General features: G+C 36.8%; 1 protein-coding gene across 5 annotated transcripts in view; it reads right to left on the bottom strand.

Moving 5' to 3' along the window:
* The window catches only part of ARHGAP21 (Rho GTPase activating protein 21), a 107,417-nt gene that overhangs the window by 38,022 nt on the left and 53,609 nt on the right, over positions 1-15,786 (bottom strand). For all 5 annotated transcript variants that reach the window (XM_052695296.1, XM_052695299.1, XM_052695295.1 and 2 more), the window contains exons 4-5: positions 11,831-11,923; positions 6,412-6,490 (exon numbers count right to left, since the gene is read on the bottom strand). In XM_052695296.1, the coding sequence (XP_052551256.1) occupies positions 6,412-6,490; positions 11,831-11,923 (172 nt within the window). The remainder of the gene's footprint in view (positions 1-6,411; positions 6,491-11,830; positions 11,924-15,786) is intronic.

Genomic DNA, 15,786 nt, shown 5'->3' with positions numbered 1-15,786 from the left:
TTGTGAACTAGAACACATAGGTCCAGAGAAGGGCTATGAGAGGGACCAATTGGTACAGATAGTTTTAACTAGAACAAAAAAACAGAAAACAAAGAGATTATATGTGATATCTAATAATCTCGCATTCAGAAATCCCAGAAAAAGGATATTAAAAAAAAAAAACAACAAAAAAAACCAAAAACAAACAAGTAGGCTAGTATCAGCACAAGTACCAAAAGAAAATAGCCTAACTGGACAGATCAGAGTAGGACTGAGCTTATCTGTACTGAGCAGTGCAATTCACTGCTGAGAAAAGACAGAAGCAGCATGGAGACTAGCCACTAACTTCAGGACACACGAGACAGTCTATGAAAGCACTGAAAAAGATCTCTATTTCTTACTCCTGCAGAACTGAAAGTTGTCCCCTCAAAAACCTAATATGTGATTTATTATGCTTTCACACATGAAAAATGTTTTCATCTGCGGTTCCTCTTCCAGTTGTTATTGGCCACAGACACAAGGCTGCATCCCAAAACAGCAGAGTAAGGATATTAGGTTTCACAATACTCTTAATCCATTATTCATCTTGTAAGATTTATTCTCTAAAAAGCACAAATTAATTTAGGTTTGAAACCAAATATCATCAGTGAGAGGTTAACACTTTTTCCTTTTAGATCAACACACAGCTAAGAAAAACAAATCATCAAAAATGTTTTTGGAGTTTTTCAGAATACTGAATTTTAAGACGAACAAAAATATTGACCCGTATCTTCCATGTGCATTTACAAAAGCATTTCCCATTTTGACTGAGGACATAAAAAGCAAAACTATTTTAAATGATTCTTTGCCAGTGGCGCCATCAGGAGAAACTATTGTATAAAGTATGGGTGTTAAATTATTTTCTAGCTGTAAAATTGAAATAATAATAGTAATTATACATAGTAATAAGTAATAGAAGGGAATGCCCAAAGCTAAGGTATCTAAGAAGTGTTCGAGTTCCATAAACGTGGATAGCACATGCTTACATTTATTCTTAAATCCTAACAGACAACTTATTAATAATAAACTTTGGAAATTAATAGTATGATATATAGCATTGCTCATCTTCAAATTTATTTACATAAATGAAATTGTCCTACTTACAATTTAACACAGAACAATTGTTATTATGTTGTTCAAAAAAATATATGTATTTAAAAAAGGATTAAAAGTTTAGCACCTTCTTTGGTGAAGAAAGAGGTTCCATTCAGGAAGAATGTTTTATAAATTATTCAAATTACTGTTTAATCAGTCCATTCCAGTTTGTCCACAGAACCTTCTGGAGACAATCTGGATCTTTCTGCTCTATATATTTTTCAGAGCACTCAGTGCTTTTCAATTCTAGGATCAGAAGTAAGTATATTAGGCAACAGTTTTCAGTTATTGCACTGTAACGTGCAAACACATAACGGACAAAACATGAATAAGAAACATGACACAATGTAAGCACTAGCTTACACTAAGACATTAGATACAGCATTATGAATTCTCAGGGACATCTATCGTGCAAATGATTTTCATTACACTTCTGAGCAAAATTTAAACTTGACTTGGAGGGATCAAACTAAAGCACTATGATGGGCTGTCATCATGGTAACTATTCTCATGCGTTCTTTTGCAGTAATGCACCAAATTCAATAGCTAAGCTGTACAACGCTGAATAAACAACATTTTCAAGATGGGTTTGTAAAAAGAAATCAGAACAAAAGCGCCAACCAAGAAACAGTTGGCAATCAGTATGTGTTTTTTGTTGTTTTTTTTTTTTTTCTAAATGGAACCATAAATAATATATGGAATTTGCATTAGTAATCTGCACATCTCCAAGCTGATCATATAAACAGATGAGAATAAATTCTAAAAGAACCAAATTAACAATCAAATGCAAAGACCAGGAAACCCAGACTTCACAGGGATCTTCCAACTGATCTTTAAAGGAAACAATTCTTTCTAGAAACTCTTTTGAGGTGTGCCATTCATTATCCAGAGGAAGTAATCAGTGCAAGCTTAACTTGATCATCTCCAACCAGATGAAAAAAGATAATGTCCTTCACAGGACAAAAAAACTTTCCAAGAACAATACAAAACATGCTTGAATTCTAGTCCATCCATCGATTTCACTGGAATTTATAGGAAGCCTCCGTTTCAACATCAAAACACATTCATATGAATCCAGCATACAATCACAAAATCATTTAAGTTGGAAGAGACTTAAGATCAAGACTCAAGATCATCCAGTCCAGCTATCTCAATTCTCAACAAAATGGAACACACAGTATTGTTGATATCCACAGCCCCTGCTCAGTGAGCAGCATCCATCAGGCACATCTTCATCCTGCTGATGACAGAATCTCAGGCTTCTCCAAGACCTGCATTTCCTCTGCATTTACAAAACAGCCAGCAGCTTTTAATATAAGACACATAGAAACATATGTTCACTTTTTTTTATAAGACTTTTGAAAATAAACATTTGGAAGATAGAATTTTGGAAGAATCAAAGCACGCTCTGCTATCTGGGCCTGCCAGCTCCCCAGTGCACCAGGTGCCTGCTTGTGCTAGTTGAAGGTGAAGTTGTATTAAAACACATGAACATCACTGTCTCAAGGAAATGACTTGCAAGCCACAAAAATATATCACACTGTATCTCCTTGAAACACTCCTGAGAGAAACAGCTCTTCAGTTACCAACTACCAGTGCTGTTTGGGCAGGAGCTTTGAAACAAAAGGCTGGTTATTTCTAAAGTATTGCTATTTGCTTCCAGAACAAAACCAAAACATGGGTATTGAAACAGAGAAAAAACTGAAGTGCTAATATTATCCATCCTGGTGCATGAAGAAGCTACTAAGTTCTGAAATCTGCAACATTCTATGATGAGAACAAATATCTACAATTGAACTGCCTTCCAGAAATACAGTAAACTATATGGAAATAAAGTTGCAAAAGTAATCTGATTCAAAAACCTGGAAGCCCAAACTGATTTTCGTTGCTGAACAGCGAGTGGGGAGAACTCCTTAGAGGTTGCAGAAAATAATATACACTGTACTCTTACACAAAGTGCTCTGCAGATGATGCATTTATGAAAGAACGAGCACTCACAGTTGGCAATGTTTGAGAATGCAATTAAAAATATTAATTAAAAATACTGCAATTAAAATGTATAGAAAATCATTACACAATACAGATTATAAATGAAATTGGTTTTAGTCATGAACAAAGGATATCCCAGCCAACAACTTAGTTTTTCAAAACGCTTTTCAGCAAGTCTCCTGCACAAAACCTACTAAAGAAACCATGAAGTGATGGATGAAAAACTAGCTAAAACTACCAGAGCTGTAATGATGAAATGGATGATTTTAACAGCATGACTTTAAATATATTCAAAAGTGAACTTACGCAAGATCAACCTATCAAGGCCCATTAAGTCAAGTGATGCAGATAAAATCTTTGTCTCGGTAAATACCTACAGTGGATAGGCACAGGACCAAACACACTGGCTATATTCCAATGTTTTCATGCTCTTCTACCAAGAATCTATTACTGAATAATGTCTGAGAGGGTACTGACATAAAGAGACTATCAGTTTGACCCAGGATGCCAATGTTGATGCAGGAATGGTATGCTAAAGCAAGATATGCACAAGGTACAGTAATTTCACTTACCACAGAATGGTACTAGCAGCACAAGAAATAAAATCTTGACAACCAGAACAAACTGCTCAGAGATCAAAAATAACTGTTTTCCAGTAAAGAAAGAGCAAGTTCATTCTTTAATCATATAAGAAGCTGTCACAAACAGCCATGACTGCCTTTAACCTACAGGGAAGATGCACCTGACTAGTTTTGGAATCCAAGCTATTTTTATGGTATTTATCTGTTAATCTTAAGACGTTCAGTTGAAGACTTCTGAATGGTTATATTTTCCATTAAAACAAACAAACAAACAAACAAACAAAAACCTTCATAAACAGACAAGATCTTTTGCTATCATCTTACGATAGAATCACAGAACAGTTTGGTTTGGAATGGACATTAAAGATCTTTTAAGTTCCAACCCGCTTGCCACAGGCAGGGATACCTCTCACAAGAGCAGGCTACCCAAAGCTCAAACCAACCTGGCCACTGAAACACTTCCAAGGATGGGGCATCCACAGCTTCTCTGGGCAACCTGTTCCAGGGCCTCACCATCCCCATGGTGAACATTTCCTGCTTAATATCTAACCTAAATCTACCCTCTTTTACTCTGAAGCCATTAACCCTTGTCCTGTCACTGTACTCTCTGATAAAGAGTATCTCTCCAGCTTTCCAATAGGCCTTTTTATGTACTGGAAGGCCACACTGAGGTCTCCCTTCTCTTCTTCAGGCTGAACAACCATACTTCCCTCAGTTTTTCTTCACAGAGGAGGTGCTCTGGCCCTTCGAACATTCTCATGGCCTCTTCTGGACTTGCTCCAACAGGTCCCTGTGCTCATCATGCTGGGGGCCCCACAGCAGAATGCAGTAATGCAGTGGGGGTCTCATAAGGGTAGAGTCACCTCCCTTGACCTGCTGTCATGTTTCTTTTGATGTGACCCAGGATAAGCTTGCTTTTTGGGCTGCAAGCACACACATTGCTGGCTCGTGCTTTTCATCTACCAACACTCCTAAGATCTTGTACTTGGCCTTGCTGAACTGCATGGGAAGTCAAGGTCCCTGTGAATGATATCCCTTCTCTCCTGCACGTCTCAAAGCATAAGCCGAGGGACATTGCTCACTGATCTCCACTTCAACATTCAGATGCTGACTGCAACACATTCAGGGCAACCATCCAGACAGTTCTTTATCTATCAAGTGGTCCAACTGTCAGATTCATATCTTTCTGTTTCATAGACAAGGGTGCTGTCTGGGACAGTATCACCTGCTCTGCACAAGGCCAGGTAGACGACATCGGTTGTTCTTCCTTTATCCATCAACCTCCTTGTAGAAAGCCACCAAATTAATGATGTACAAGTATGCCTCAACTCAGGTAACCAAATATCCTCATTTCTTAATTAACAATAGTATATTTATCTTCTCTGCACTTGTGGAAATCAGGAAGACAGATTCTGCAGCATGCTGTACCAATTCTAGTTGCAGTAGATAATCACTGATAGAACCATGTTCAGGTGCATTTTGTTTTTCCCCAGTGTGCATGGAACACACTGTTGCTGTACAGTTCATTACTTACACTAATGGGTCTGAAGAAATCTTTATTCACAGGCAGATGAGGAGTTCAGAATCTGTCTTGTTATAACACTGGAAGATGCGATCAGTCTCTTAACAGATTTCATTACATGTCCAACAGGTACATCATTCAAAGCAAACAATTACGCTCTGTGTCTTAGATATACACTATCGTACAATATTAATGTTTTTACAAAAACAAAATGAAAAAATGATTCATGATTAGTGTTACCTCCAATCTTTTCTAAAGGTTATGAGGAAGACAGATTCGATCTTTCCAGCTCTTGCACTGAAAATACTAACAATATCAAACATTTCAGCATACCTTCAGCTAGAGCTTTGCCATTTCAGAAACCTCAGACACACACAGCCCGTGTGATATCTTGAATAAAAATCTATACTAAATTAGGAATGTGAGGATCTTCTTTCTCCTACTGCTATCTGTAAGCATGCTATCTCCTACTGCTATCTGTAAGTATTAATGCATGAAGATTCACTAAAGAGGGACTGGGGTATGCAACATTTATTTAGAAAACATTTTTCCATGCTCATCATAATACATCTTCTTTCCATATAATATTAATGCATTGGAAATTTGTTCCTATTGAACAGAAATTGACACCAAGAATATAGAAAAAGTGGAGACAGATTTTAGATATGAAAGTGGTTTGAATCTAGATTTGTGTACAGAGGTGATATAACAAGCCCTGTGAGTTGCAAGAGCAACCAAATTTCTCAACTTTGTGCAAGGTTTGTAACTTGTTGCAATAAAAAGGAGAGCTGAGACGTACTGCAGATGTTTTGCAGGTATGCACTAGCATAACATTTTTTCTCTTACCAGGTATGCTGACCTCTAGTTATCAGTCCCTGGAAACAAAGTAGATTTTCCTAATTTCAACTTAAGCAAAAACACATGCGTGTTTATGCAGCCCTTATAAACCTATTTCAAGTTTATACAACTTTCCTCTAGAGCACTCAATATGATTTGCTTACAGGGGACAAGTACTGACATAAATAAACTGGCACAATAGAGCACATCCATTCTCAAACCTTTGCCAGTATTCAGAAAATACAGAGAAACAAAGACTGAATGTACACTATGGAAAATGATATGATGACTTAGCAAGAACCACTACAAGCAGTGATTTCCTGCTTCCAATAAAGAGCAAGTACGACACAACAGAAAGTATGACCTTACCTGTTCTGTATTAAAGCAATGACTTGAGAATACGTCTTTCCAATAACACTTTCTCCATTGACTTTTATAATTCTGTCACCTGTAAAAACCAAAATTATACCTACAATTAATCAACTTGTCTAGACTTTTTTCACCTCCTTTTCATTCTGCATTTCTGTATGTCACAATAAACAACACGAGAGGAAGAAAATTAAAGATGTGTAATAAAATTATTTGTAAACATATACAGGATGACAAGTTCCAAGACTTTTCACAGAACATATTCAGTTCTGAACTTCCAGTTAAGTCACCCAGAATATCATGGAAAGAAAACAAGAAGCAGGCATAAGCTGTATCATGGGCTCACTTAAGTATCCAGTCTTCAAAATCAAGCTTTAGATGTCTGACACTACATACTGAATTATGCCTAATTCTTCAGCAGATCTTAAGTAGGTATTTCATTCCAAACAAACTCGAACATTAATTCAGAACGCTCCAGAGATAACTGTATGATCTTCCTTTATTATCAGCAAATACTATCATTCTGTACTTCTTTCTTCTGAGGAAAAAAAAAAAAAGTTTGAAAGATGCTCCAGGTCCCTCCTTCATCAAAATAATCCAAGCTGTTTCCAAGACATTACCATCTCTTCAGCACCTCTTAGACAATAGGGTAATGGGATATTTCTTATCTGTGCCAATCAGCCTTTAGAACTAACATTACTTTTATCAGATTTCTCCAGTTTGTTGCACTTCCCTCATTCAGAACTTTAATCTCATCATAAGAGGCAAATATATCACTGAGAAGACACGAAAAACTTTGCCTTGTGAGCTATTTTCAGCTGTTGATGAAAAACCCATTCTATTCCTTCAACAAAAACAGTACTGATGTCACCTCTGATCAGAAGAACAGAATTACTAATAAGGAGAAAATGGACCCTGAAAGTATTACAGGCCTGGAGAATTTTAGAAGACTGCTAGAGAAAAAAGAACTGAAAAAAAGGACCCATACAAAGATAGCCAAAGGGAATGGCTTTTTCCAATACCAATACCACTTTGAAACTGAAAGGTCTTTGTGTCCTTTTGACATGATCGAATCAAAGACAAAGGAAAAACAGCTCAGTCTGAAGACTCATCCTGACTCAGTGGCAGTAGTGTTCCAAACATGCGCTCTGCGCAGGTTCCCTAAACAGACTCCAGGAAGTTCCAAATGTATCAATCCACATGGATCTGCCAACTGCTTTTAATTAGGTGATCATATAACATCAGGAAACTAAACAGGTGTAACATTTTCCATTTCATAAAAGTTTGTGTGCCACTTTATTTGTTGGTTACCATTCTCTTCTTCACCTTCAGGACCTTAGTTCTTTCATTTACTTTGTAAGCTATGAAGGGAATATAGCTCTGCTAGTCTGGAGATCACAGAATTGCAGGGGTTGTAAAGAACCTCAAGAGGTCATAGAGTCCAACCCCTCTGCTAAAGCAGGTTCTCAACACAAGTAGGCATCTAGATGAGTCTTGAGTATCTTCGTAGAAGCAGACTCCACAACTTCCCTGGGCAAGGGCATCACCCTTTCCATAAAGAAGTTCTTCTCCATGTTTGTATGAAACTTCCTATGATCAAGTTTCAGGCCATTGCTTCTTGTGCTATCACTACGTACCACTGAGAAAACTCTGGCCACATCCATTTGCCTCCCACCTCCCTTTAGATATTTATGAACATTAATCAGACCGCCTTCAGTATTCTTTTCCCCAGGCTGAACAGATCCAGGTTATTCAGCCTTTCCATGAAAGAGAAATGCTCCAGGTCACTTTTGTGGCCTTCCACTGGACTCTTTCTAGGAGATCCTTGTCTTTTTTGAACTGAGGATCCTAGAACAGGACACAGTATTCGAAGTGTGGCCTCCCCAGGCTAGAGTAGAGGGGGAGGATGCAGATTTTTGCTTCAAATGCAGACATTTGGCAAGAGAAGGAAAAATCAACTGTAAAATATAAGATATAAAAGATGCTACTTTTATTATCCACTACACAGTGCTATTTCTTAATGTTTACCAGAAAATATTCAGAAGAACTCACTTTTACTCCCAACTTCTGCAAAGCCACTCTGCAGTTGCAGAACAGTGCAAAACACCATATAACGTTCTTATACTGATGCAGCAGCAGATCTCTCCCCACAGAGCTTCTCCAGTCTCAGAAGAGCTGAATGGATCAGACTGCAGCAGGACAGATGTGATGTGATTGCCCCTATTGTGATTCTAGAGAGATTCTGGAGAGTCTGTATGCACATTTGAGATTTGTTTCTTGTTCTTTGGCAAATTGGACTAATTGGCTTCTGTTTACATAAGAACAAAGAAAGTTCAGTAATTCCGTCTCATTGTTTTATATATTGAGACCAAGTCACTGCAAGTAGGCTGCTTTATAGTACAGAGTATTCCACGATCCAAAGCTACCAAATACCCATATGTTTGGAGACACAAAGTGGAACTTTTTAGGATAGATAGCAGTGCCACAACAGAATTGCATCTCTTCGCAATTGCATGAAGAACGTATTCACAACCACACTGCACTGTGTGGAAACACAACAGCATTTCATATCAGCAGCCAGTTTGGAAAACAGTCTGCTCAGTCTTCCTCCATTCTCCACACAGAGAACTTGAGGAAATCAAGGATAGAAAGAACACAACTATGTCATAAATGGTTCAATTGTTCATGGTAAAATGAAAACCTTTTCTTCTTTGTTTTGACAGGGAGAAATGTGAGGTAACATTGAGTGAATGTGACTATTAAGAACTTAGGTAGGAAGACTCTTGTTGTAGTGTTAGTGCTTGATCTAGCAGTCAGCAACTCTACCATTGGCAGGGGGTTGGAACTAGGTAATCTTTGAGGACCCTTCCAACCCAGGCCATTATGTGAACAGTTAACAACTACTATCAGTCACATGGATTGCTAGGCACCTGCAATGTATGGTAAACCCTATACGTGTGTTGCACACATACAGTCACACTAAATAATGAAGAAGTTATTAACTGAGAAGTTAACCATCCATCATTAAAACAAAGTTAATTTTGAAATACTTGACATCGCTCTGAAGGAAATCCTTCCAAAGTGATGTAGAAAACTGAAATGCTATGGTTGTCTCTCTAAACTCTGTCCTTTCAGGTCATATGGCAAGCCTTCCACAGAATACCTCAGATTCTTCTCTGGAACTTAAAACTGGCTTTTCTCCAGGTTTATCTGGAACTTGCCCACAGATGTAGATCTTTTACTCAATATTCCCACAGAAAAATGTAATTAGGAATACTTAGCAAGTAAGTCATATTATCTTACCTATTTTCATGCAGTTTTTATTTTTCAAAGAAATACAACAGTGAAACTGAAAGCATGCATCTAATGAACCAGAATATGAACCTGCCAAAAAACCCTCAAGTGGGACCACACTGCGTAACTGGCTACTTGAAAGCAGCAGTTGCAGCCAACTCTGAAGAAAACAACTTTGCTCAGCTTCAAGTTCACATCAAGAGGAAGGCCTGAGTCTGTATTGCAAAACAGAGTAAAAAAGCATGAAGGCTTTTACCTGTATAATATTTCTATTATAAATTCAGTGGTCCATTAAATATTTAAATACCTATCAAGGTATTTAATCTGAACACATTACAGTATCTCCTTTTCTGAACACATTTTAGTCCTTGGTATTCTTGCCTAATATAAATCACAGCATGTAGACCAATGCATGGGAGGTATGGATCTATTTCAGTTGTCTGCATTTCAATAAATATCTAAAATATTTATGCTTGGAACACAACAATACATTCTCTTTAATGAAATACATCAGATGTTAAATATGTAAGTATGATGTCTCTAACTCTAGCCAAGATAACTTCACAAGAGAGTTCAAAAATACTCAAAATGAATTGTCTTGCATTTAAGATACACCCTTCCTTAAATCTGTGTGAGTAGACCAAGTTTTCTGTTGAGTAGCAGCTGACAGACAGCTTACTGATTCTGGGTAATGAACCTTGGGTTAGGACTGCTAATATTACAAAGTGAAATACTCCAGTAATGTATTACTGTACAGTAATGACAGTAAAAGTGACTACTTAATATTAGATTTTTGAGCTTCTTTTTTCCATTATTGTGACTACAAAACAAAGCCAAAATGCAAATACAATTGATTCTAAAAAATACATGCTCAGTGTCTGTATCAGAAGTAAAGCAGTCTACCTTGCTGTTCATTCTGAGTGCTTTAAAATGTAATTTCAATACAGAGATTGAAATACTCTGTTATATTTCAAGATATAAACATGAAGTAGTAGCATGACCTAATTAGATATAATGACTATCTGCAGTGTTTCCAAAAAGAATATTCCAGTAGATTAAAAACATATCTCTTTGCATGGTTTTTTTTGTTCTTCATTCTGGATTCTTAAGATCTCTTCTATGCCTAAAAATAAAAAATAATAAAAAAAACCCTACAGATTCAATCTCTTTTAGTTTGGCAAACACTGAACAGAGTAGAAATTAACATGGCTTCTCTGCACAACTTCAACATACGCTGCATTTTATCAAGCTAAAACATTTCTTTATATAATAGCCTTAAAATAATGCCAACATAACCCTTTCCTTAATAACTACTTAAGGAGAAGTTAAAAAAGAAAAAATATGGCATATGCTGTAAAGAAGCATTCAGAATGGTTTTTAAACTGCAGATCATCCTACAATATTTTTTATTTCTTTAGGAAGAAATGTACAAAAATTACTCTAATACAGACAAATGCCAGCACACAACTGCTTTCAAAAGAAAATGCAGACACTTCACTGTCTACACAAACACAACCCTTTCACAGGAATCACGTTTTGCCTTATAGAATAGAAATGTGTGTTTGTAACAGAATCCATCTACGTAGCTTACATCATTTTAAGACCTTCCCTTCTAACATAGCTTTTTTCCTCCAATATTTAATACAGGTGTTAAAAAATACCTGGCACTTCAGAAAAAGAACCTCCTGCCTGATCCAGAGATTATAGATTAAACAACTGGTCACAATTTAATACAAGACAGACTTGGATTATTATTTCATTTAAAGGAAGTATAGTAATTTGGAGGACAAAAACCTGAATGTTTTGCCATTATCAATAGGTAATAAAGCATAAGAAATAGGAGCTTATCATGCCATTTTATTTATCACATAATTGTTTGTAGCCTTAAAATAATGAACAAGAGTATTTAGACTTTTATGACTTAATACATTTCATGTAGCACCCCCTGAAAGTACACAGTGGTGCTTTTATGACAAAAATCCCTGGATGACGATTTCAACGAGAGAGGTTATAAACTTCCTAATGAAAGAAGGTTTAATGGAATACAGAACTGTATGTAGAAGCTTAAACTGTATTTTTATATCATGTATATGAACATCCTATCAATGTTATAGAAAAACAATACCTGTGCACAGTCCAGCTTCAAAAGCAGGTCCACCTTCTTTCACCTGTTTAACAAATATTGTATCCATAGGCTCCAGTCTATTTCTTTGTTTTCCTGAGGGGAAAAAAGAATATGTCTTTAAATTTTTCAATTACATTATAACATTTTCACTTTAAAGAATTATTTTGAAATGTAATCCCGCCCCGTTAATCATTACACTGAATACCATAATCCAAATTCAGGGAAGGGAAAGATGCAATTTAGTGATGGGATTCAGTAAGTCAGGTTTTTGGTTGGACTTCATAATCTCGAATGTCTTTTCCAACCTAGATGATGCTGTGATTGCAGTGAGTGCTCGAGACAGCATTTCTCCTAGCTATGCTTAGACCTTTCAGGTGCTGGGAGTGGGAAAGCATGCATACCAACTTATGTGTTCTGATAAACGTAGTTTTTTCCAAGTTCATTTCACCATGTCTTTGCTGCTTCATTATCATGCTAATTCCTACACTGTTCAGTATTACTCTTTCCTCTTCTGGATTCCTACCTAGATATTAAGCTAGAGTAAGATTCAGTAGAATAAACTCAGAAATAAAATCTTGTTCGCTTCCTTTGGAAGTGAGAATCATACAATCATCGCACATTCTCAATGTACTCTTCTTTCTTGGCTTCCAGAAATACTGTAAAAAGCAAAAGGTGTCTGCAAATCAAAACTTTCCTTCCAGCCTGCCAGAAGAATGCTGTAGAACAAATGAAGATCAGCCAGAAGAATGCTGTAGAACAAATGAAGATCAGCACAGAGTATTACCAGCCTATCCTGGCACTTCTATCCTACGTGGTAGAGAATACAAGCATTCACAGAACAAATGAGGGATTCCTCAAAGATTCTTCAAAACTTGACTGTGACAGCTAGTCCTTCTCAGTTCCTATCACCAGGCACCCTGTTGGGGAACATCACCATTTGGAGGTTACACCACGAGCCAGCCAGGAGAAAAGATATGACTAAAAATAAGCAGAGTCTAGTATGCTAGAAAGCCCCAGCATAACATAGAGAGGTGTAAACTGCAGTAAAAAGTAGCAAAAGCAGTAGGGAATAAAGAGATTACACAAAATTAGCACCGCCAATAAAAAGAAATACTCCATTTTTATTTTTTATTCACTTCTCCAATGACGAATGGTTGACTTAGCCCAATCCCTGGAAGTGTTCAAAGGCTAGTTTGGATGGGTCCCTGGGCAGAGAAATAATGGGAGACAACCCTGCCCATGGCTGGGTGGTTGGAAATGGTGTCCAAGGTTCTTTCCAACCTATGGTTCCACAAAACGGCACTCCTTTTGGAAGAACTGACACCACACCTTAAATATTCCTCCTGGTCATGTTTACTTACCTACAGCAACACATTCTTTCTCAGTTACTGACTGAATAAAGCGTCCCCCTTAAGTTTTTTTTTTTGTTTTTTTTGCTTCATTTCCATGAAAGGAAAATGCATGATCTAAACAGTCTCAATAAATTGCACAAAATCAGACTTCTCATTCTCACTCACATTTTTCAAATACAAGTTTTAGCCTCACTGCCAACATTTTTCAGCCTAGCCACCTTATCAAAAACAATTCAACAAAACGGCTGTAAAATGGTCTGAAAATAACTCCCGATGAGTCGAGAATAATTATAAAGGTTGATTTGATAGAATCAGATAGCTATTATTTATATACAAAGAAACTGAAACATTAATAAAAAAAAAAATCCAGCTGGCAGTTGAGTCCCCAAATAATTTAAAATTTGGTTAGCAAGACACAGCTACAAGACAAACAAAATGTTCTTTATAAAGAAAAGGTAGTATCTGTCATTTTTAATCTGCTGATTTAAATAGACACTGAACACGATAGGTCTCATCCTATAAGAGTCAAGAACATTTTAGCAGATTTAGACAAGCTCCTAGAATAATTTATTCCAGATGCCATGAACAAAAGTTTGCTCCATCCATAGTGAAAAGATTAAAAAGTACCTTTTATAGGATCAAATATGCTTCAACATGTTCCAACAGGAACAAGAAAAATAATAATTGAGCTCCCACAGCACGTTTGATTTGTAACACTTAACCCCTTGATGTTGGGTCAGATATTATCTCAGCTCTTTACAAAATGCCCATCAGGAAGAGCAAGTGGCCTATTGCTAGCCTGCTTAACACTTACAAACGCTACCTTGCCCATGCCAGAACACACAAGAGGTCAAGAATTCATTCAGTATTATGCACAGAATGCCTTTAATACAGTTGTTACCTCAGTGTCAGAAAATTGTACTAATTTATGCAGACCAGAGCATGAAGGCTTCCCTGAACACTCAATTTCTGACCAACCTGTTGGCAGAATAGCACCGACACAAAGAGGTTCAACACTGTAAGCAGTCACTTTAGGCTTTTCCAGCTAATGCAGGGACCAACTTGCAAAACCAGTGACACTTCAAGCATGGCTTATTGTCCTGCATGTCAAAAAAAGCTATACTGAACACTCATTTTCCCCAGAAAAATGAACCAGCAGCCTAAGGTTTATGATCAAAGTAAGGGCAAAAAATTAGGATGAAAGTTTCACCACACTGTCTACATTTGCAGGTTCATTTCACAGTCTAGTAAGATCCACACACAAGTGCAAGTGCAAGAAGAAAGCCTCGGATTCCAAGGGGTTGGAGACGAATGCATGTTCTTCAGTTCCCCTTGGTCTTCTACATACTTAGATACAAACCAAAAATTCTTTCCTTCAGTAAGCATATAAACGAACTTCCTCCAGTGTGTTCAAAGCATGTATTTCTACTTTAAGTTTGAACTTCAAGCGAAGCTAAAAAAAATAAAAAAAAGTTCTTTTTTCTAAAAATAGCAGTTAATAATACTTTTTTCAGACCAACTGAAGACTGATAAGACGTAAAGATATGCACCCAATCATCACTGTACTAAATTCCAAGTAATGGGTAACCTAATAGCTTATCTCAGGTCTTAAAGCTTAATACTTCAGTTTAAGAACTATACACACACACACATATATTAAAAATATATATTTAAATAAATATACTTTTTTTTTGAGAAATTAATTGTAGAAGGCACTACTACAGTTGTACAGTTGTACTATTTGACTAAGATAGGTCTTCCTCATACTGTCACACAAAGGTCAGAGCACAAACTATACAGATGTACAGCAAGCATGAGACTGAAGCCCAATTGTGCTGTTTGGAAATTGTCTGTTTAGAGATGCCCTTAAAGGCATTCCCTCATGGAATGAGCTGCAGTCCAAGAATGCTTTTACATGGCAAGAGTTAAGTCCAGAAATGGAAATCCTGTGCAATGGAACATAAAATAAGTCAAGCATTTTACATAGCACTAAGAAGCAATGCACAATTAAGTTGCAGAAGAGACAGCTCAGTAACTATTACTTAAATGCAAGCTGTTTTTACAATTAAGTCTGCATTCACTTAGCCACTCTTCTTCCCTATAATGCCTTTTGTTTGGGGAGTAATATCTAGTAAGCAACATCCTATTATTTCTTTCACGGACAGCTATTATATAAAGGTATGTGTGGCTTAGATCTAGATAATTGGCTATTTGTGGTAAGAATTTAAAGACATTTGATTCAAAATATTTTAATTAGCTTCATGTAAAGGATTATTTTCAGCTATTTTATTTTACTCATTCTAGAATAATTCTTTTAAGCACCCATTTCAGCACCACCCTATGCATGCTCAAGAGGTTGCATAATTTTTTTTTTCATATTTTCCACATCATGGCCTCTAAGCTTTAGCATGTATAAAGACTACTGAAAGGTAAAAAGCCAAAGAGGAAACAAAGATTTATTTATTCAAAATCAGCATTCCTCACTCATGATGTGAAATTAAATCTCACTCCTGCCACAAGCTGCCAAAAAGCAGTACTTCCCGCTTTCTGCTCATCTGTGGCAGAGCTCTGAATGTATCAGACAAGGGCGTTCCCTCATTCATT

The sequence above is a fragment of the Tympanuchus pallidicinctus genome, unplaced genomic scaffold, assembly GCF_026119805.1.
Source record: "Tympanuchus pallidicinctus isolate F22 unplaced genomic scaffold, pur_lepc_1.0 scaffold3, whole genome shotgun sequence".
Lineage (NCBI taxonomy): Eukaryota > Metazoa > Chordata > Aves > Galliformes > Phasianidae > Tympanuchus > Tympanuchus pallidicinctus.
The sequence above is the reverse complement of the archived record's forward strand: the minus strand, read 5'-3'. Positions and strand labels throughout refer to the sequence as shown.